This window comes from Carcharodon carcharias, chromosome 2 (genome assembly GCF_017639515.1).
Source record: "Carcharodon carcharias isolate sCarCar2 chromosome 2, sCarCar2.pri, whole genome shotgun sequence".
NCBI lineage: Eukaryota > Metazoa > Chordata > Chondrichthyes > Lamniformes > Lamnidae > Carcharodon > Carcharodon carcharias.
The window spans coordinates 25,865,188-25,883,233 of record NC_054468.1 but is presented as its reverse complement, the minus strand read 5'-3'; the positions used below and the strand labels follow the sequence as shown (position 1 = coordinate 25,883,233).

Genomic DNA, 18,046 nt, shown 5'->3' with positions numbered 1-18,046 from the left:
TGACCCTTTAACTAAAGGGAACAGCTGCTCCCTATCCACCCTGTCCATGCCCCTCATAATCTTGTACACCTCGATCAGGTCGCCCCTCAGTCTTCTCTGCTCCAACGAAAACAACCCAAGTCTATCCAACCTCTCTTTATAACTTAAATGTTTCATCCCAGGCTACATCCTGGTGAATCTCCTCTGCACCCCCTCCAGTGCAATCACATACTTCCTATAATGTGGCGACCAGAACTGCACACACTACTCCAGCTGTGGCCTCACCAAGGGTCTATACAACACCAACATGACCTCCCTACTTTTGTAATCTATGCCTCAATTGATAAAGGCAAGTGTCCCATATGCCTTTTTCACCACCCCACTAACATGCCCCTTCGCCTTCAGAGACCTATGGTCACACACGCCAAGGTCCCTTTGTTCCTCAGAATTCCCTAGTGTCATGCCGTTCATTGAATACTTCCTTGTCAAATTACTCTTTCCAAAGTGTATCACCTCACACTTTTCAGGGTTAAATTCCATCTGCCACTTATCTGCCTATTTGACCATCCCGCCTATATCTTCCTGTAGCCCAAGACACTCAACCTCCCCATTTTCCAGCCTCTTGGTGTACAATGCCTGAAAGGCTTCAGACAGCAACCTTTCCCCATTGCGCCTCTGCAGTGGCTGCCCCTAGCTTTAGTGCATCCTTCAGCTCATAGTCCAGGGCCTTGGAATGTGCCAGGCTGCAACAGCCAGTCGAAGACAACTCTTTGCACTGGAAGACCAGCAAGTTTCAGGCAGACCAAAGAGCGTCTATCATCCAGTTGATGGTCCTCCAGCTGCAGCTGATGTTCATCTCAGTGTGTGTCCCTGGGTACAACCCATAGAGCACAGATCACAGAGCTGCCAGAATGAACCTTGACAAAAACCACTGCATCTCTCTCCAGACCTTCGTTGCAAAGGCACATTCCAGAAGGAGGTGGACAACAGTCTCTTCCCCAACACAGCCACAGGGATAGGTGGTATGACATGGTCCAATTTCTTGATGTGTTCTGCGGCAAAAAGGCCAGACCCATCCTTCATAACACCGAATAATTACATTTTATAGCAAATTAGTTCCAGACTCAGTTTTGAAGATAGGATGTGTTAACACCGAGCATGAACCTCTCCTTTAACATTGCACATCATTGTATTATTAAAAAACCTTGTGTATATCACTAATTATAAAAATGAAGCAAATTAACAAAACCAATTTTAAATAAATAAATTAATCAATAGTGCAAGAACTCACTCCCCCTAGCTTTTTAAAAAAAAATTCATTCATGGGATGTGGGCTTCGCTGGCTGGGCCAGCATTTATTGCCCATCCTTAGTTGCCCTTGAGAAGGTGGGGGTGAGCTGCCTTCTTGAACCGCTGCAGTCCATGTGGTGTAGGTACATCCACAGTGCTATTAGGAAGGGAGTTCCAGGATTTTGACCCAGTGAGAATGAAGGAATGGCGATATATTTCCAAGTCAGGATGGTGAGCGCTTGGAGGGGAACTTCCAGGAGGTGGTGTTCCCATGTGTCTGCTGCCCTTGTCCTTCTAGATGGTAGTGGTCCTGGGTTTGGAAGGTGCTTTTGAAGAAGCCTTGGTGAATTCCTGCAGTGCATCTTGTAGCTGGTACACACTGTTGCTACTGTGCTTCGGTGGTGGAGGGAGTGAATGTTTGTGGGTGCCAAGTAAGCAGGCTGCTTTTTCCTGGACGGTCTCAAGCTCCTTGAGTGTTGTGGGAGCTGCACTCATCCAGGCAAATGGGGAGTATTCCATCACATTCCTGACTTGTGTCTTGTAGATGGCGGACAGGCTTTGGGGAGTCAGGAGGTGAGTTACTTGTCGCATGATTCCTAGCCTCTGACCTGCTCTTGTAGCCACAGTTGTTATATGGCTAGTCCAGTTCAGTTTCTGGTCAATGGTAACCCTCAGGATGTTGATAGTGGAGGATTCATTGATGGCAATGCCACTGAACATCAAGGGGTGATGGTTGGATTCTCTCTTGTTGGAGATGGTCATTGCCTGACATTCGTGTGGCGCGAATGTTATTTGCCACCTGTCAGCCCAAGCCTGAAGATTGTCCAAGTCTTGCTGCATTTGGACATGGGCTGCTTCAGGATCTGAGGAGTAGCGAATGGTGAGCATTGTGCAATCATCAACAAACATCCCCACTTCTGACCTTATGATGGAAGGTCATTGATGAAGCAGCTGAAGATGGTTGGGCCGAGGGCACTACCCTGAGGAACTCCTGCAATGATGTCCTGGAGCTGAGATGACTGACATCCAACAACCACAACCATCTTTAGAATCCATATGACGTTTCTTCAGAGCTTCTCTGAAGAAGTCATGCGCACTCGAAATGTGAACTGTTTTTCCCTCCACAGATGCTGTTAGACCTGCTGAGTTTTTCCAGCATTTTCTGTTTTTGTTTCAGATTCCAGCATCTGCAGTATTTTGCTTTTAACCACAATAATCTTCCTTTGTGTTAGGTATGACTCCAACCAGCGGAGAGTTTTCCCCCTGATTCCCATTGACTCCAGTTTTGCTAGGGTTCCTTGATGCCACACTCAGTCAAGTGCAGCCTTGATGTCAAGGGCCTCACCTCGGGAGTTCAGCCCTTTTGTCCATGTTTGAACCAAGGCTGTAATGAGGTACTGAAGTAAAGATGTGCTGTGGTTTACGGTGGACGGGAGACCAGGATTGCAATGGAATTGTCATGTCTGGACATATAGACGAGGAATTCAGCATTGATGGGTTGAAGTAGGTGCAAAAGTTGGTGATTTTAGGGATACAATTAAATTTGTGCATTGATTATAAAATCAGTGTGCTTGATTTTAATTTAGTTAATATAGTGCACGCAGAAGGCCCACCTTGCTACTCATCACCCATGTCCAAATTCTGGAATATCGATGGTTACCTATATTTCAGAATATTTTTGATATTCCAACATGCATTTGACACGGGCCCCACTTCCTTTTCCTTATCTCCCTAAAGTAAAGTTTGCAAATGGTGCTGCCTTTTTAACCTTAAACATACCTTGGACCAAAGCCACTTTGCTCTTTCTATGTAAAGCTCAGGTAATCGGGACTCTCCCGCATTCAAGAGGGCATTGTATGCAGTTTGGTGATGACCTGCTTTCCTGGCAACTCTAGCACTTTGCAGCCAGCATTCTCCAACCAGCTCACTGTAGTCTGTCCTATTTACAATCACATAAATTAAAATCTGTTATCAATAGTTTTTAACAATTCAAAAAATAATAATTTTACTACCTTTGAAAAATGTCACTTCAAATATTTATAATTCCATATAAATTTCATATAAAAGAAAACTGTTTCCCTTCCCTAAATATCATGCCCTACCCAATAAACCCAATTCTGGACCTCTGTTAACACCACTCATGTTAGTTGAGATATTCTAGCAACACTGCTGAAACCGGGCATACGCCATATACAGAAATTGCACCAAACCTGAATTTCTACCATTCTATGGTGCAATATGTTATGTACATGTTATTCTATAAAGCTTACGAAATGTACAGACAACTCCTTTGACTTAACTTTATAACAGCTAAACGTCAACAATATAAGGTCCCTGTCAACTGCTTTTGTATCACTCCCGAATAGGTTTAGTCAAGTTCAGGAATTTATGCATGGCCTCTGTGGAATTTCACAGAATTAATTTCACATATACATGTGAATGTACAAAATAGGAGCAAAAGTAGGCCATTTGGCCCCTCGAGCCCACTCCACTATTCAAGATGATCATGGCTCATTTGTTTGTGTTTCGAGTTCTACGCTCTCATCTACCCTCGGTAACCTTTGATTCCCTTACCTAACAAGAATCTATCTACCTCTGCCTTAAAAATATTCAGTGACCCTGCTTCCACTGCTTTCTGAGGCAAAGAATTCCAAAGTCGCACAACGCCCCGAGAGATAAAAAATTCTCCTCATCTCTGTCCTAAAAAGGCAACCCCTAATTTTAAAACAGAGCCCCCTAGTTCTGGACTCACCCACAAGAGGAAACATCTTTTCCATGTCCACCCTGTCAAGATCATTCAAAATCTTATATACTTCAGTCAAATCACCCCTCACTCTTCTAAACTCCACTGGAAACAAGCCCAATGTGCCTAACCTATCCTCATAAAACAACCCGCTCATTCCAAGTATCAATCCAGTGAACCTCCTCTGAATTGCCTCCAATGTATTTACATCCTTCCTTAAATAAGGACACCAAAACTGCACACAGTATTCGACCTGCAGTCTCACTTTTGTGGCATAACTGACTTACTTGTATATTTGTTTTTACACATATGCACAGCCTGAAGCACTGCTTAGAAATAATTTAAGTAAAACCATTAGGAGACGCAAATGCAGCATTATAGCAATATGGAATGATCCAGACTTCGGAAAGGCTTTTTTAGCCTAACAAATTCCCACCAAAATTTTTGGACCCATATCTCACTATTTAAATCATGAACCAAAAATGGCAACATACATTTTACTGACACAGACCAAAGCTCTGCGCAGTGCCAAGATTGGCTCCTTGGCCCGAAAGGAATTTTGAGTCATTTCTAGACGAGCCTGCCAGTTGAGAGGATGTTCACGTTCCTTACCACGTGTCCCAGGCTGCTGCTGGAGCAGTCCTTTGACACTGTGCTCCAGCTCGCACAGCATATGTAACCTGAATAAAAGAAAATGACTCAGAATTAATAATGTATCGAGATATGCTTTGAAACAAAAATATCTAAAGCCAAAGTCAATCCCAACAGTACCTGACAATGTACTCATAACCTCGCTGGTAGGACCCTCGTTCAAAACTTGCGGCAGAGAGAGGCACAATCTGTTCTGCTCGAGTAACCTGCAACTGTTCATAGAAACCCTCTGTGTTGCTCTGTTTAGCCACAAGCAACAGTTGGCCAAGTCTCACACTCCAAGAACAGGATTTCCCCTCTAAAAGGAAAGCATTCATTACAGCTGATCTTTTGCAGGGTCAAAGGAAATATTTCACATGAGGATCACTTACAGTAATGGTTGTGATATGTACTGCACACTATTAGAGGTCACTTGTCATACTTTTGTATAATGTTCACAAAGTGCAAAATGTCCAGAAAATGGCCCTAGCACTTCTTACTTTCCCAAACAATATTACCTAATGCAGCATTTAGGTCAGAAAGGCTAGAGTGATAAAGCAGAGGCAGAAATATTCCTGAGAAACAGCAAGAAACAAATCTATTTTTTAAATTAGAGTAAATTAGAGTATGGCCCAAATATGTTCTGGTTTCTAGGGTATGCTTTACTCATGTTCCAGATCAGAATGTATAAAAGTAGAAAAGTTTGGTTTTACTACAATACTATATAAAATGCTTACAGATGGAGAAAATGTCATGTATGAGCAAATTGGGTTTTTAAATCCAGCGGTATGTATCTGGATTTCAAATATTGTATTCTCTGTTGCATTTTCTTGGTTTTAATTATCAATGCCTTGGAGGTATAGGATGGTGATTGGAACCCATGGCATTCCACATAGCATGGTGCAGAGTTTCAATCTCAGCTTGAGGGTGGGGCAGGGAGGTGGGCAGGGGAACGGTGGTACGAAAAAAAATGAGGACAAGCCAAACTTACTCTTACACATGATAAAGACTGCTTGCCTGTCCTCTTAGCCAAGAAAAGCTGCATGACAATGAGTGGGAAAGACAAGGGTTTGAATGGGCCTAAAGCAGAGGCAGAAATATTCCTGAGAGACAGCAAGAAACAAATCTTTTTTTAACATAGAGAAACACAAGTATGGCCCAAATATGTTCTGGTTTCTAGGGTAAGTTTTAGTCATGTTCCAGACCAGAATGTATAAAAGTAGCAAAGTTTGGTTTTACTACAATATTCTATAAAATGCTTACGGATTTCTCTAAAATGGCATTTCGAAGTACCTCTTCCCACCCTGACATTGTGTTGGAATTCCAACATCCATTTATGATGGCTTATTTATAATCACTGTGTTTCAGTTTAGTTTTATTTTGCTTAATTTATTACCCGTAGTCACATAATTCTGCAGTAAGTCCCAATGTGTTAGCTTCCACGCTGCCTCCACTCTGTATGTGTTCAATTCAGAGGTCCACTCAGGCCTGTGAATAACAGCCAAATGTAATATATTCACAGATTTAGCTGGTTTTTGTTCATCATGCAGACGTCACAGCAGGTTAATATGTTCTTCGTTTAATAAAGTCTAATCTTCACTATTAAAAACCATTCTACAGCTGCTTAGCTTTGCTTACAGATAAAAATGCTTTGCTCCCATTTCCTTTCATTTCAGTAGCATGAAAAATAACTAAAAATAAATAAAAGGGCAGAATTATAAAATAAATCTTAGTTTAGTTTGTGGATTGATTGTGGCTGCTCTTGTTGAAGGGAAGTAGTAGTTTGCATAAGGACTTGGGAATCAGAAGCTATTTAAACATTATTTCTTTACGAACAGTTACCATGTACCCAATGTAAAATTAGACTTTCTTGCATTTGTCTAGTCATCGTGTAAACTGCAGTTTATAATTTTTTTTGACTGTGAAAAATAATTTTTTTTTTTAAACAAGTTATGATTTTAAAACCAAATATCGACTCCAAAGTTTCAAATAGTTTTTTTGCATTAAATTGAATAAAATGAATTCAAAAATTAAAATAACATTTTTTATATTAAATCTGCATACATTACTTAATAGCTTTCAAGGAGGAGAAGGTAATCAGTATTATGATACCAAACCACATCCTTTACAATGAATACCGTACAATGTCTGTTCCAATTTTTTATTATTATTATTAGCCTGGGGTAATCAAGGAACCAGAACATTTATCTCTCAAATGTTATCTATACCCTTGATATTTATTGGGTAATCAACAGAACTTGACTGTCAGAAAATATTATTAAAAATATGTAACCTGAATATGCTTTCAGCAATTTTAACTATTTCCAAAAGCAATGGATTTAAAAAGCTCAGTAGATTATACCTGCTTGCAAGCACTCCATTAGCCTGAGTGATTACTGTGGACAACTGGCCAAGCCCAAGCATAGACTTCATCAATCCATGATAATGAATAATCTGATTTAAGACAAAAGAAAGTCACTTTCAAACCATTTCTTTCAGAAACCATATAATAAGCATTACTTAGGTTACCATGATTACATATATATACATCAAAAATTGAATAGAATTAAGTCACAGATAACGTGGTTCTTTATTTCTATTGTACTACCAATATGGAGATGCTGGATAAAAGCCAGGTCTTTTCCCACAAAGGATGCCAATGGATGGAAAAGAAGTTATTGGAAAGCGTTATTGATCACATCAGCAGTCCTCCAAATACCTTGCTCAAAAAAGCTGTTCCAGAGTTCAGGCAGTGAATGGCCGCAGACCAAGAGAAGATAAAAATCACACGCCAACCCAGATCGTGTCTTCACCCGCAAACCGTCCATGTGTACCAAATAGCAGTACCTGTGGCTAGTTCTAATCATACCTAGCTTAGAGATATTGTAACACCTCTACCGGTACTCTGGTTGACATCAGTTAACTAAGCTCCAACAAGGGACCAAACCTTGGACCTGCCTAATCTGCATGGCTCAGAGCCATATCAGACAGTTCATTTATCTACTGAGTCACAGAGACCAGGCATAATCAATTTGCAATTTAAAATTTGTAAACTGACATTGATCTTCATACTTCAATGTTTAAAAAAATTCTAGTTTCAATTATGTATCAAACAAATAAAGTGGGCCTCACAGTGTACAGTAATTTATCTTGGATTTGTTTTATTTGGCATTTACCTCATCAGGTTCCAACTGAATAGCTCTGTCATAGCAAGCTGTGGCATCTCTGAGTAGTCCACTGCTCTCATGTTCTAAAATTTGCTCCCTGAGAGATCGCTCTCCTTTACGGATTGCACTAACTCCAGCTACTCCATCTGGTTCATGCATTGCTGCATATAGTTTCTGTATTTGGAACAAGAAAATTGCCCTTAATGTTTTGCAAATAATTTCTATGTCTTTTTATCAACTTTATTGCAACTAGTTTTTGTTGTTATTGCTGTCATTACGCATGAATTAAATAGGTCATTAACCTTTTCTACACACTGCACCTGCTCATTAAGGTTGCCATTGAGAATCATACAATAAATGCATGTCATTCTGTTTTGTATTCAACAGAAACCACTGATAATGTTATTAAAAAAAAATACACTATAGTGGAGAGTGAGTTATAATAGGATTACAGTTCTTTAGAATGGTTTTCATACCATAAACAATGATCTCAGAGGTCACAGAATCTAATTGTACACAGAATGCTGGAATGTGCATTATGTTTTTTAGGTCAATCATAAGTTTAGAAGAGATTTCTTTGAGCCTCTGATATTTCATGAAACAAAACACTTACTCCAAAATTTCTCAAGCACCGATCATTTTGGAAATTTCTATTACTTATCTACTTCTTTGACCTGCAAAAATCCAAGATGCTGCTGAATGTTCTCTTTCTTTTCTGTGATGAAGGATTCAAAGTGCATCACTGCTCGAGTATAAGCCTTGGATCGAAAAGAAGCTACAGCAAGAGCATCTTGGGGTATGAGGTCCAGGAAAGAGGTGACATTTTTATACTCCTTGTACTCTGAGCTTGAAACTGTAAAAAAAAACATAAACAGCCTTATGGTAGGCAACTGCATTTTATTGCAATAGTATTCTGTACATTAAAGATGTGCTGAACACTATTTTTTCTTAATTAATTTCGGCAGAATTTGCATAAAAATTTCAATCGACTTCACTGCATTAGTCAAGTTTTTTTTTTAGTTAGCATCCATCAATCAACAGTGAGATTAACCAAATCTACATACTGCACCTGCTTATTAGCATTGCTCTTCTTTGTGAAACAATAGCTGTTCTGATGGCACACCAGAATTCTCATGTCATCACTAATCTCCCATCAGCGATGCATGATATATAAAAAAAAAATCTGGTTTCCAATTACTCCTGTCCTTCTCCCAAGGCAAGAGACACATAATAGATTTATTTATGCTTATGTACTAGTTAGCTGAGATGATCATGTAACTGAATTTCATACATAACGATGCATCAAGCGTGCGCAGCAGCAGGAAGATTATTAGCCATTGAATTTAACCAACATTCAAAACTGTTGGAATGTTACATTGATAAATGAAAGCTCTTACCACTTTTACAACCATACCCTAAACTAATTTCAATCAAAGATTTTAAAAGTGCAAGTGTAAACCTATGCAAAAGTGTTCAGTTCTCAACATGATAGTTACAATTCACTGTGGTGTGAAGCTTTTTTGAGCTTTTAGAATAAAATCCATCTCATTTTGACAGTTTGGGAACAAAGCTTCTTACTTTTGGGAAAAACATATTTTAAAATTTCTCTCCTAGACATTATGGCTGATTTTTAAGAACAGAATTTGAAAAGAAGTGATCAATGCAATTAATACCTTTATGAAAATGGGGGGAAAACACAGCATGAAGCTGTTACGAAGGAATCATACAATACTGATTACATTCAACTGAGATGTGACAAGCAGGACAGACATGCACAACACAATGGTACTACCTGTTTGCAATTCAACAGTAATTCTTCTACCTAGCAATGCATAACAATCAACAAGAGCTTGAAACTAAATCAGGATTTATCACACAATGGCAGAACTAAATACAGTGTATTGACACATAACAGCCAGTAACATAAGTTACTGTTCCAGTGTGTATATTCCTAGAGAGAATAACAGATACCTGGGAGTGAGTACATACATATAATCTTACCCAGAGGTTCGGATAAAGTGAGGATAGTCATCTAAACTCTGAAATATGGGACTGAATTTTACATACCCTGGTAGGTGCGTTTCCCACTGGGGGTGGGGGGGAGCATGAAAAATGGTGTGGGCACCCATCTCACCATCTTCCCAACCACCCCATAGCACGGGGGCACGTGCAGGTGGGCACTGAAATCGGCAGTCTGCCTGCCATATTAAAATGACCATTTAAGGGTCAATTAAGCTTGTTATCTTGTTTTTTTTTAGTCGTTCACAGGATGTGGGCTTTGCTGGCTGGGCCAGCAGTTATTACCCATCCCAAGTTGCCCTTAGCAAGGTGGTGGTGAGCTGCCTTCTTGAACCATGTGGTGCAGGTATATCCACAGTGCTGTTAAGAAAAGAGCTCCAGGATTTTGACCCAATGACAATGAAGGAATGGTGCTATATTTCCAAGTCAGGATGGTGGGGGCTTGGAGGGGAACTTCCAGGTGGTGGTGCTCCCATCTATTTGCTGCCCTTGAACTTCTAGATGGTAGTGGTTGTGGGTTTGGAAGTTGCTGTCGAAGGAGCCTTTTATTGAGCCAAATAACACACTGCCCATGCCATTATATGTTTAGTGTGGGCGGCAGGGCTGGAGCAGGAAGCCCAAATTTTAATCTCTGGTTGAAGGGCGGAGAATGGCAGCCCCCTTTAGACAGTACCCCACCCCTACCCCCCACCTTGCTAACTGCTCCTTCTCTTAAAACCAACTTCTCTCCGCCACTGCCCCTTCCCTAATGCTCCCAAGCTCTCCTGGCCCAAGACCCTGGACTTATCTGTTCTGGGGATCCTAGTCTTGGGCTCCTCTCTTCAGCTGCAGTCCTGGCAGCTGCTGCTAATGCCCTCCTGGCACTGCTGGAACCGATGGGGCTGCCGGCGCCCCCTACAGCGCTTTATTACTGCATGGCTACTCGGCATGGAGTCAGTTGGCTTTATGCTGACGTGGTTACCGGGGAGGAGGGGGCCTTCTGTCCACGCCCCCATATTATTCACCCAAGATTACTACATTAAAATTATTTACTTCTATCCATTTACTTAACTGCACGTTTTGGATTTTGTTGAAGCAGTTTTACTTCCTCACTGCTTTTTGACAACTAACCATTGGCAAGTGGGCATCAACAGCCAGAAAGCTCCATTCATAGTTGATGCACAATAAAATACTAATTACAATTATTGCAAGTTAATAAAGTAACAATCTGCAGTTGTGACCACAATTACTTCTAATGATTTATTTTTAAATGGTCAAGTGTACTTTACATTTTGAAATGGCTAGACATGTCTCACACAAATAGGGCAGGGTTCTTAGGTTGGCAGGTGGGCTTGATTGTAAGCCAGGGATTGGCTGAGGAGTGGACCACCGACCACAATTGGCCCCCGACTGCAATTTCACGTCGGCTGGCCAATTAATGGCCCGCCACATTGAAATGCAAGTTGAAAAGCTCAGCGCTGCTGGGGTGGGGAACAGGAGCAGAGCAGGCACTGATGTAAGCGTGGACATGGGTGTGCGCTGACAGAAAGCTCCCTGAAGGCAAGGAGCTGTCTCAGGGAGCTGAAGACTTTAAAACCAATAAGAAAAGATTTTAAAATTAGGAAAAAAACGTCTGCGCATCACAATCAGCCACCTGAAGATATACGCAATAAAAATGCTGTTCATAGATTTTTAAAAATTTAATAATGGAAACCTCATCCAAGGGAAAAATGCAAAGTCCGCCTGGCTGATTCACCCGTCCACCAACCGTAAGGTTAGACGGGCCACGAAAAATCAGAGGCAATTGCAATTTTAATTACACTAAATTGCTCTAAACTGTTGGCGGGCGTGCTTCCGATTTTTGCGCACGCCTGCCAACTGAAATATCTGGCAAGCACAGGATGACGTCGGGACCCTCGCCAGGCATTATCTCGCGCGATTTTGTATCCGATAGGGTTGGGCACGTGCCCACATACCGTTCTAACAATTCTGCCCACAGCTTCTGAGCAACCAGAGCTGCCGGCTCCCAGCAGCGCTTTATTGTTGCAAGGTTGTGACATAGTGGTATTGTCACTGACTAGTATCCCAGAGACCCAGGGTCATGCTCTGGGGACCCAGGTTCGAATCCCACCGCGGCAGATGGTGAAATTTGAATTCAATAAAAATCTGGAATTAAAAGTCTAAAGAAACCATTGTCCATTGTTGTAAAAACCCATCTGGTTCACTAATGCCCTTTAAGGAAGGAAATCTGTTGTCCTGAGTTCTGTTGAAGGGTCATGAGGACTCGAAACTTCAACTTTGCTCTTCTCCGCCGATGCTGCCAGACCTGCTGAGTTTTTCCAGGTATTTCTGTTTTTGTTTTGGATTTCCAGCATCTGGAGTTTTTTGTTTTTAAATCTGTTGTCCTTAACTGGTCTGGCCTACATGTGACTCCAGACCCACAGCAATGTGGTTGACTCTTAAATGCCTCTGAACAAGGGAAATTAGTGATAGGAAATAAATGTTGGCCTAGCCAGCGACGCCCACAGCCCATGAATGAATTAAAACAAAAAAATGTGTGTTATCTTTTACAGACTCACCATTAGGGCCCCCTCGGTCCTTGCTGGATCTGCTACCACTTTTCTCCGAGCTCAGAGCCTGTAATTTATGCCTGGACCACTGTGCAAGATGATCCAACATAGAGAAAACAGTCTGCGTACTCAACTGACTAAGATCTGATGCACTGTCCTGCAACCTCCTATCCGAAGCCTCATCATGCTTTAGGACAGCCATCATCTCTGAATACACCTGAAGAAGAAATAAAAAGATTCTTCACAAGAACTATTTACAGTCCATTTTCAACAAGACGCAAAACGAAACCAATTAAATCTTCCAGCACAGGGTTTGATCAGACTGAAGCTAAACTCAATATTGATTACTAGCTTTTTATGCTCAACATTTTAGCTCTAAGATTGCCAATAGATTCAAGAAATGAGTCTCCGGACAATCTCATAAAATTTTATCTTGCACACCATGTTAAACAATTATTCAGTAATAAAACTGCTGCAAGGTTAGAAGCAGATTTATTTTCTAAATTAACCTTCCATGACTAAAACAATTAAAACAACTTTAATTTAAAACTTCAATTCTATTCACCCTGGTTTTATTTTCATCTAATTATCTTTTTAAAAAAATTATATTGTTTTTTAAATATATCCTAGCCAATCTTTTCCTTCCCATTTGCTCAAATTTAAGATTTGGAATTCTTTTTGCATGGACTGATGTAATTATGTAATGTACTTATGTCTTTTGTTTCTGCCAATCAAAAGTCTGGACATTGGATGAGGATGGCCTGATCCAGGTAAACTTCACTGCACTTTTATACACTAAAACAAGGAAGGGACTGCTGAATTGGTACACTTTGGGTTAGCTCCCAGAGCATGACCAATCTGTACTTTGAAATCTAATAATGTTTGATAAGAAATATATTTTTTTCTCTTCTCAACATAGAACTGGCTGATTAATATATAATGTTTTATAGCTATGGTTCTTGTGGAAAACTTAAGCAGGCTATGATCATCATAAAGCATGATCTGTTAAATGTATATTAACCACAGGCATTAGCATATAGTTACTGGCTTCTTACTTCACGTTGATCCTCTTCATTACACCCAAGCAAAACGTAGACTAGAATATGAGGTAGCAGATAGATTGTCACTTTAAAGTCATGTTTTGTAATAAAACTGCAACAGTCAAATACTTTTCTGGCTAGCTCATGTCGAACCTGAAAGAACACACAATAGGATATTTACTTAAACATGTATTAAATCTGCAGCTAAAAGAACTGACAATTCCAGAAGTTGTTTTTGTCTTTGAAAATGAGTTCTTTATGGGCTCTTTCTACAAATTCAAGTTTAAATCATTAGTTTATGAAGTCGCTGAACAGCCATTACAGGTAAACAATTTATGGTTTATGTTTAAACTTTAAAATGGATTGCAACAAGCTATCAAACACAAACTGCAGAGGCGGGGCAGCTGGTGATGGGGTAGGAGCATCATAGACTACTACAGGGACATTTGGATATAGCACCTATCAGAAAACAGTGCACTTTTCACTCTAACCATGGATCACAATCCCATAATAATTCCATAATTCAAGAATGTTATTTCACAGACTGTTTGAAGATTTTAGGCCCCTACTGGGACAAATCAAGTAAATTTTGATAGTAACATGACCTTTTGATGTTATGCAAGACTAAAACGGATGTACAAAGGTGGAGCGATAGCTCTAAGGTTTACATTGTATTGGAACTGCTCCTTACTTTAACTCAGTAAAGGTTCTAGCATCTACATTTGCAGAAAATATTACATGAGCGAACTACTTAGGTGTTATTAATTAGTCCTCTATGTAGATCTAAATAACAGACAAGATAAGTCCTCTGAATAGCCTTTTCTTATGCCAATCTCATCAACATGCTCACCTTGGTTGTAAGGTATCCAGCCCATGTTGCTGACCACTCTGCAAAATTTCTGTCATGTTTGCCAAGATAAAATGGCTTCTTGATGCTGACCCAATTGCAAGTCTTCTGAGAGCTTTTATACCTTTAAAAGCAAAACAACTGCCTTTTGTTTAAAATTTGTGCATCTTAATATCTGAAAAACTATACATTAATTTTCAATGACAATTTTACTGTGAAACCTTTTTTTTAAGAAGTTATGGGCAAAATTTACTTCATCACTTAAACACTTCCTTGATTAATAATTTTTTTTTTAAAATGGATTTTAGCTGTAGGCAATGAGCAAAAAGAAAAGGACTTCTCACAAAAACAGAGAAACAGTATCAAGATTAAGTAATCCTGAGCCATGTGTAAACTTCACCTGTGGCTACCCGTAAATATACACTGAGAAGTGTAGGTGAAGTTCTTTCCCAATTTCCACTGCTGAGGAACACTTAAAAATTGCAACTGTGAACAAAACACACCATCAATTCAATCAAATTGCTTGGAAAAGTGCCAAGAGAATACTGCAGACCTGGTATTTAGATGAGGCTCCAAGATTTCTTGCACATGCTCTGGAAAGCTCCTCCACAACCTACGTCCTGGGCAATCGCTTTTCCCTTCTTTACATTTATAAATTTGTAGCAGCTCCTGAAAGTTCAATTTTGTTAACCTTTAGCAAAATGTCCCCACGCTTCAACCGCACTGCCAAAACCCATGAAATGTTAAAGGTAATCGCTTACCAAGCACTCCTATTTTCACCAGCTACAGTTTCTGAGAGATAATGGCCTGGATCTTCTAAGCAGTGGCAATGATCTTTGGGGTGCCGCTAGGCTCATAAATTCCCCTGACCCAACGCTGCTTTGCGTTTCTTCCAGGGCCTTCCGAATCCACTTTCTCAAAAAGGTGCAACGCAGCTTTCCTCGGGGAACTCCATCATTGCAGAGTTGGGGGAAGACAGGAGACTCCCCTCTTAGCTGCCATATGGTAAGTTTAAATGTCCAGTCTTTGCATGTTACTGAATGGATGAGTGAGTGGGCGGCTGGATGAATGAGTGAATGGTTAGGGTGGCTAGGGTGGGAAGGTGGGCAGGGTGGGCGAGTGGGTAGTCAGGTTGGGAGGGGTACTCAGGTCTGGTCAGGAGGATAGTCAAGTCTGGGTGGGATAGTCAGGTGGTCAGTAGTGGGGTTGCGAGGGTGGTCAGGTCTGCAGATCTGGTTAAGGGTAGTAGTCGGGTGGTCAGTTGGGGCAGGGGGGTTTTAGTCGGGTCAGGATGGGATAATCGGGTCAGGGGCTAGCCAGGTCGAGGGGAGCAGCATTGTCAGGAGGTCAATGTGAGAGATTAACGGTTCAGTTCTGGAGTTACCCACGTTTCAATCTGTCTATCTGTTTTCTGGGTAACTATTCAGTTAAGTACTGTGGAACTGTCCAAAGTCTCTGACTCTAACTCAGAGCAGGTCAATTAACCACTGGAAGTTGAAACTTCCTGGGCAATTCCCACATAGGTCCATGGGTCAGGACTTTCACAGGGCCCATTGTGCACCTTCAGTCACACGTCCGGTCTCCAACGATCCAGAGGCCAGAAAATTTGGCCTATTGTTTGATCATACTGGTGGCACCTGTTAAGGTGATGACAATTACAGTTCCCAGTTGGTCCACTGAAACAAAAGTAACCCTTAGCCCAACTGCGCCCAATAGAAATACCTCTCGATGTGATTCAACTGCAGTGTGTACAAAGTTACAAATTGCAACTCGAACATTAGTCACATTCAAGTACCTAGCTCAGAAATGTCAATTGCTAACTTCAGAAAGTCCAGCAAGTTATATCTAGCCGCAACCTCAACTCCTTGCCATTTGCAATAACTCTGCTCCTAATTACCAATTAGATGCCGTTTTGCAGTAACAAGGAAATCCAGATCATTTTATTCAAATATGGTTCCTTTTGACCTGTGGTTATCCAGTTGGTAAAAGTGTCGTGTAGCTGAACCACATAAACCAGACCCTCTCAAGTTTGATTCCCAGTCTGTGCTTGGTTTAGTGGAACTTTTCGACTGACAGGCAGTATATTTGCCTCAGCACATCTGGAAGGAGAAAGCTTGCCATATTTCCACTGACATAATCCAATGAATTCCATATATTTGCAGTACAGAAGGAAGCCATTCAACCCATCACATCCCTGCTCACTGCCCTCGCCTGGCCAATATCTTGGATGCCACACATATGCTGTATGTATGGGGACACCAGGAGAGATCTTGGCTCTAGCGCACTCTTCTTAGCAGTCAAACGCTACCACAAAATCTTCCAAGCTTAATTTGTGAAGCTATACGCTACTAGAACTCTAACACTTTGAGGAGCGGGGAGGGTGGGTTGGAGAGTGGGAGAAGTGGCAAAAATAGAAATTATGAAATTTATAAATAGTTTCTTAAAACAAAATACACACATCACCAATTTGCACTTTACGAACCATTTGTTGTTTTGTGTTTATGTTCTGTATGTTTTTGCTAGATAAGACAGTTCTTTTTAACCAAGGGTGACAAGGTCAAGGCTGAAGCATTCTCTTTGCTGACGCTACAGATTGCCAAGTACCTGATCTAGTAAACACAACTGGTGGTTAAATGCATCACACTCCATGAAAGTATGTTCACTCCTAATCATGAATGTGTTTTTATTGCTTTCCATAATTTATACTTCTTCCCTGCTCCATAGTTTGCTATTAACTCTACCCTGCTCCTTCTGCAAAACAATTTCAGAAAGAAGTTAATTAATATTCTCTCTCTAAAAATAACTTGGCTCATTATTACATAAACCTCTCTGCCAAGTCTGTACAGACAGGCAGCTGTTTCCATACCTGAATGGCATAAGCAGCTGAGTCCTGAGCTCGAACGTTATCTGCATAAGCAAGGAAGGCTCTTGTCAGCTCTATCAATAAATGATGGGCAAAATTGGGGTCCTCCACACCAGCCTGTCATAAAAGTTATTACAAAACAACAAATGCATTTAATGCAAGTTATACTTTAACATTTTATCACTTCAATTAATACAATGGAAATTCAGTTCATTTTAGTAAAATAAATGAGTCACTCTAACTTTCTTAAAAGGAACTTCAAGCAACTAAAGAAGCTTGAGTCAAAACCTGATTTTTCAAATAACTTCAGATAGCAGTTCACCCCAGCAGACATTATGCACCAATTGGAGCTAAAAAAATGCCTTAAAAACTAATAGTACCCTTTTACAGTGCACTAAGTTTATAATTACCTCTTAACTATTTTCTATTATTTTCTTGCCCTCTTTTCGTGCCTCTCATGCACACTACTTAAAGCATTCCTCAATTAAAAAGCCAATCAATTCTTCAGCTTTGGCTGCTATTCTTGTGGAACAAATTAACAGAAAATGCAAGTAAATGAACACAAGCTAAATAGAATCATAGAATAATACAGCACAGAAGGAGGTCAGTCTGTCCATCATGTCTGTGTGGGCTCTCTAAAAGAGCTATCCAATTAGTCCCACTCACTTGCTCTTTCCCCATAGCCTCATCATGTTTCCCTTCAAGTATTTATCCAACACCCTTTATAATTGAATCTGCTTCCAACACCCTTTCAGGCAATTCCAGATCACCACAACCGCTGCACAATAAACCAGTTCCTCTTGTCACACCTAGTTCTTTTATCTATCATCTTAAAGCTGTATCCTCTGGTTACTGAGCCGTCTGCCACTGGAAGCAGTTTCTCCTTTAGTACACCCAAACTGTTCACAATTTTGAACAC

The 18,046-nt window shown here is 40.6% G+C and overlaps 1 protein-coding gene across 1 annotated transcript in view; it reads right to left on the bottom strand.

The window, feature by feature from the left end:
- atr (ATR serine/threonine kinase) overlaps positions 1-18,046 on the bottom strand; it is a 103,918-nt gene that overhangs the window by 31,746 nt on the left and 54,126 nt on the right. Inside the window, exons 23-34 of the mRNA XM_041175621.1 lie at positions 17,131-17,244; positions 14,818-14,933; positions 14,268-14,388; positions 13,433-13,570; positions 12,387-12,594; positions 8,484-8,662; positions 7,819-7,983; positions 7,005-7,096; positions 6,039-6,130; positions 4,784-4,961; positions 4,507-4,692; positions 3,049-3,208 (exon numbers count right to left, since the gene is read on the bottom strand). Coding sequence (XP_041031555.1) covers positions 3,049-3,208; positions 4,507-4,692; positions 4,784-4,961; positions 6,039-6,130; positions 7,005-7,096; positions 7,819-7,983; positions 8,484-8,662; positions 12,387-12,594; positions 13,433-13,570; positions 14,268-14,388; positions 14,818-14,933; positions 17,131-17,244 — 1,749 coding nt within the window. The remainder of the gene's footprint in view (positions 1-3,048; positions 3,209-4,506; positions 4,693-4,783; positions 4,962-6,038; positions 6,131-7,004; positions 7,097-7,818; positions 7,984-8,483; positions 8,663-12,386; positions 12,595-13,432; positions 13,571-14,267; positions 14,389-14,817; positions 14,934-17,130; positions 17,245-18,046) is intronic.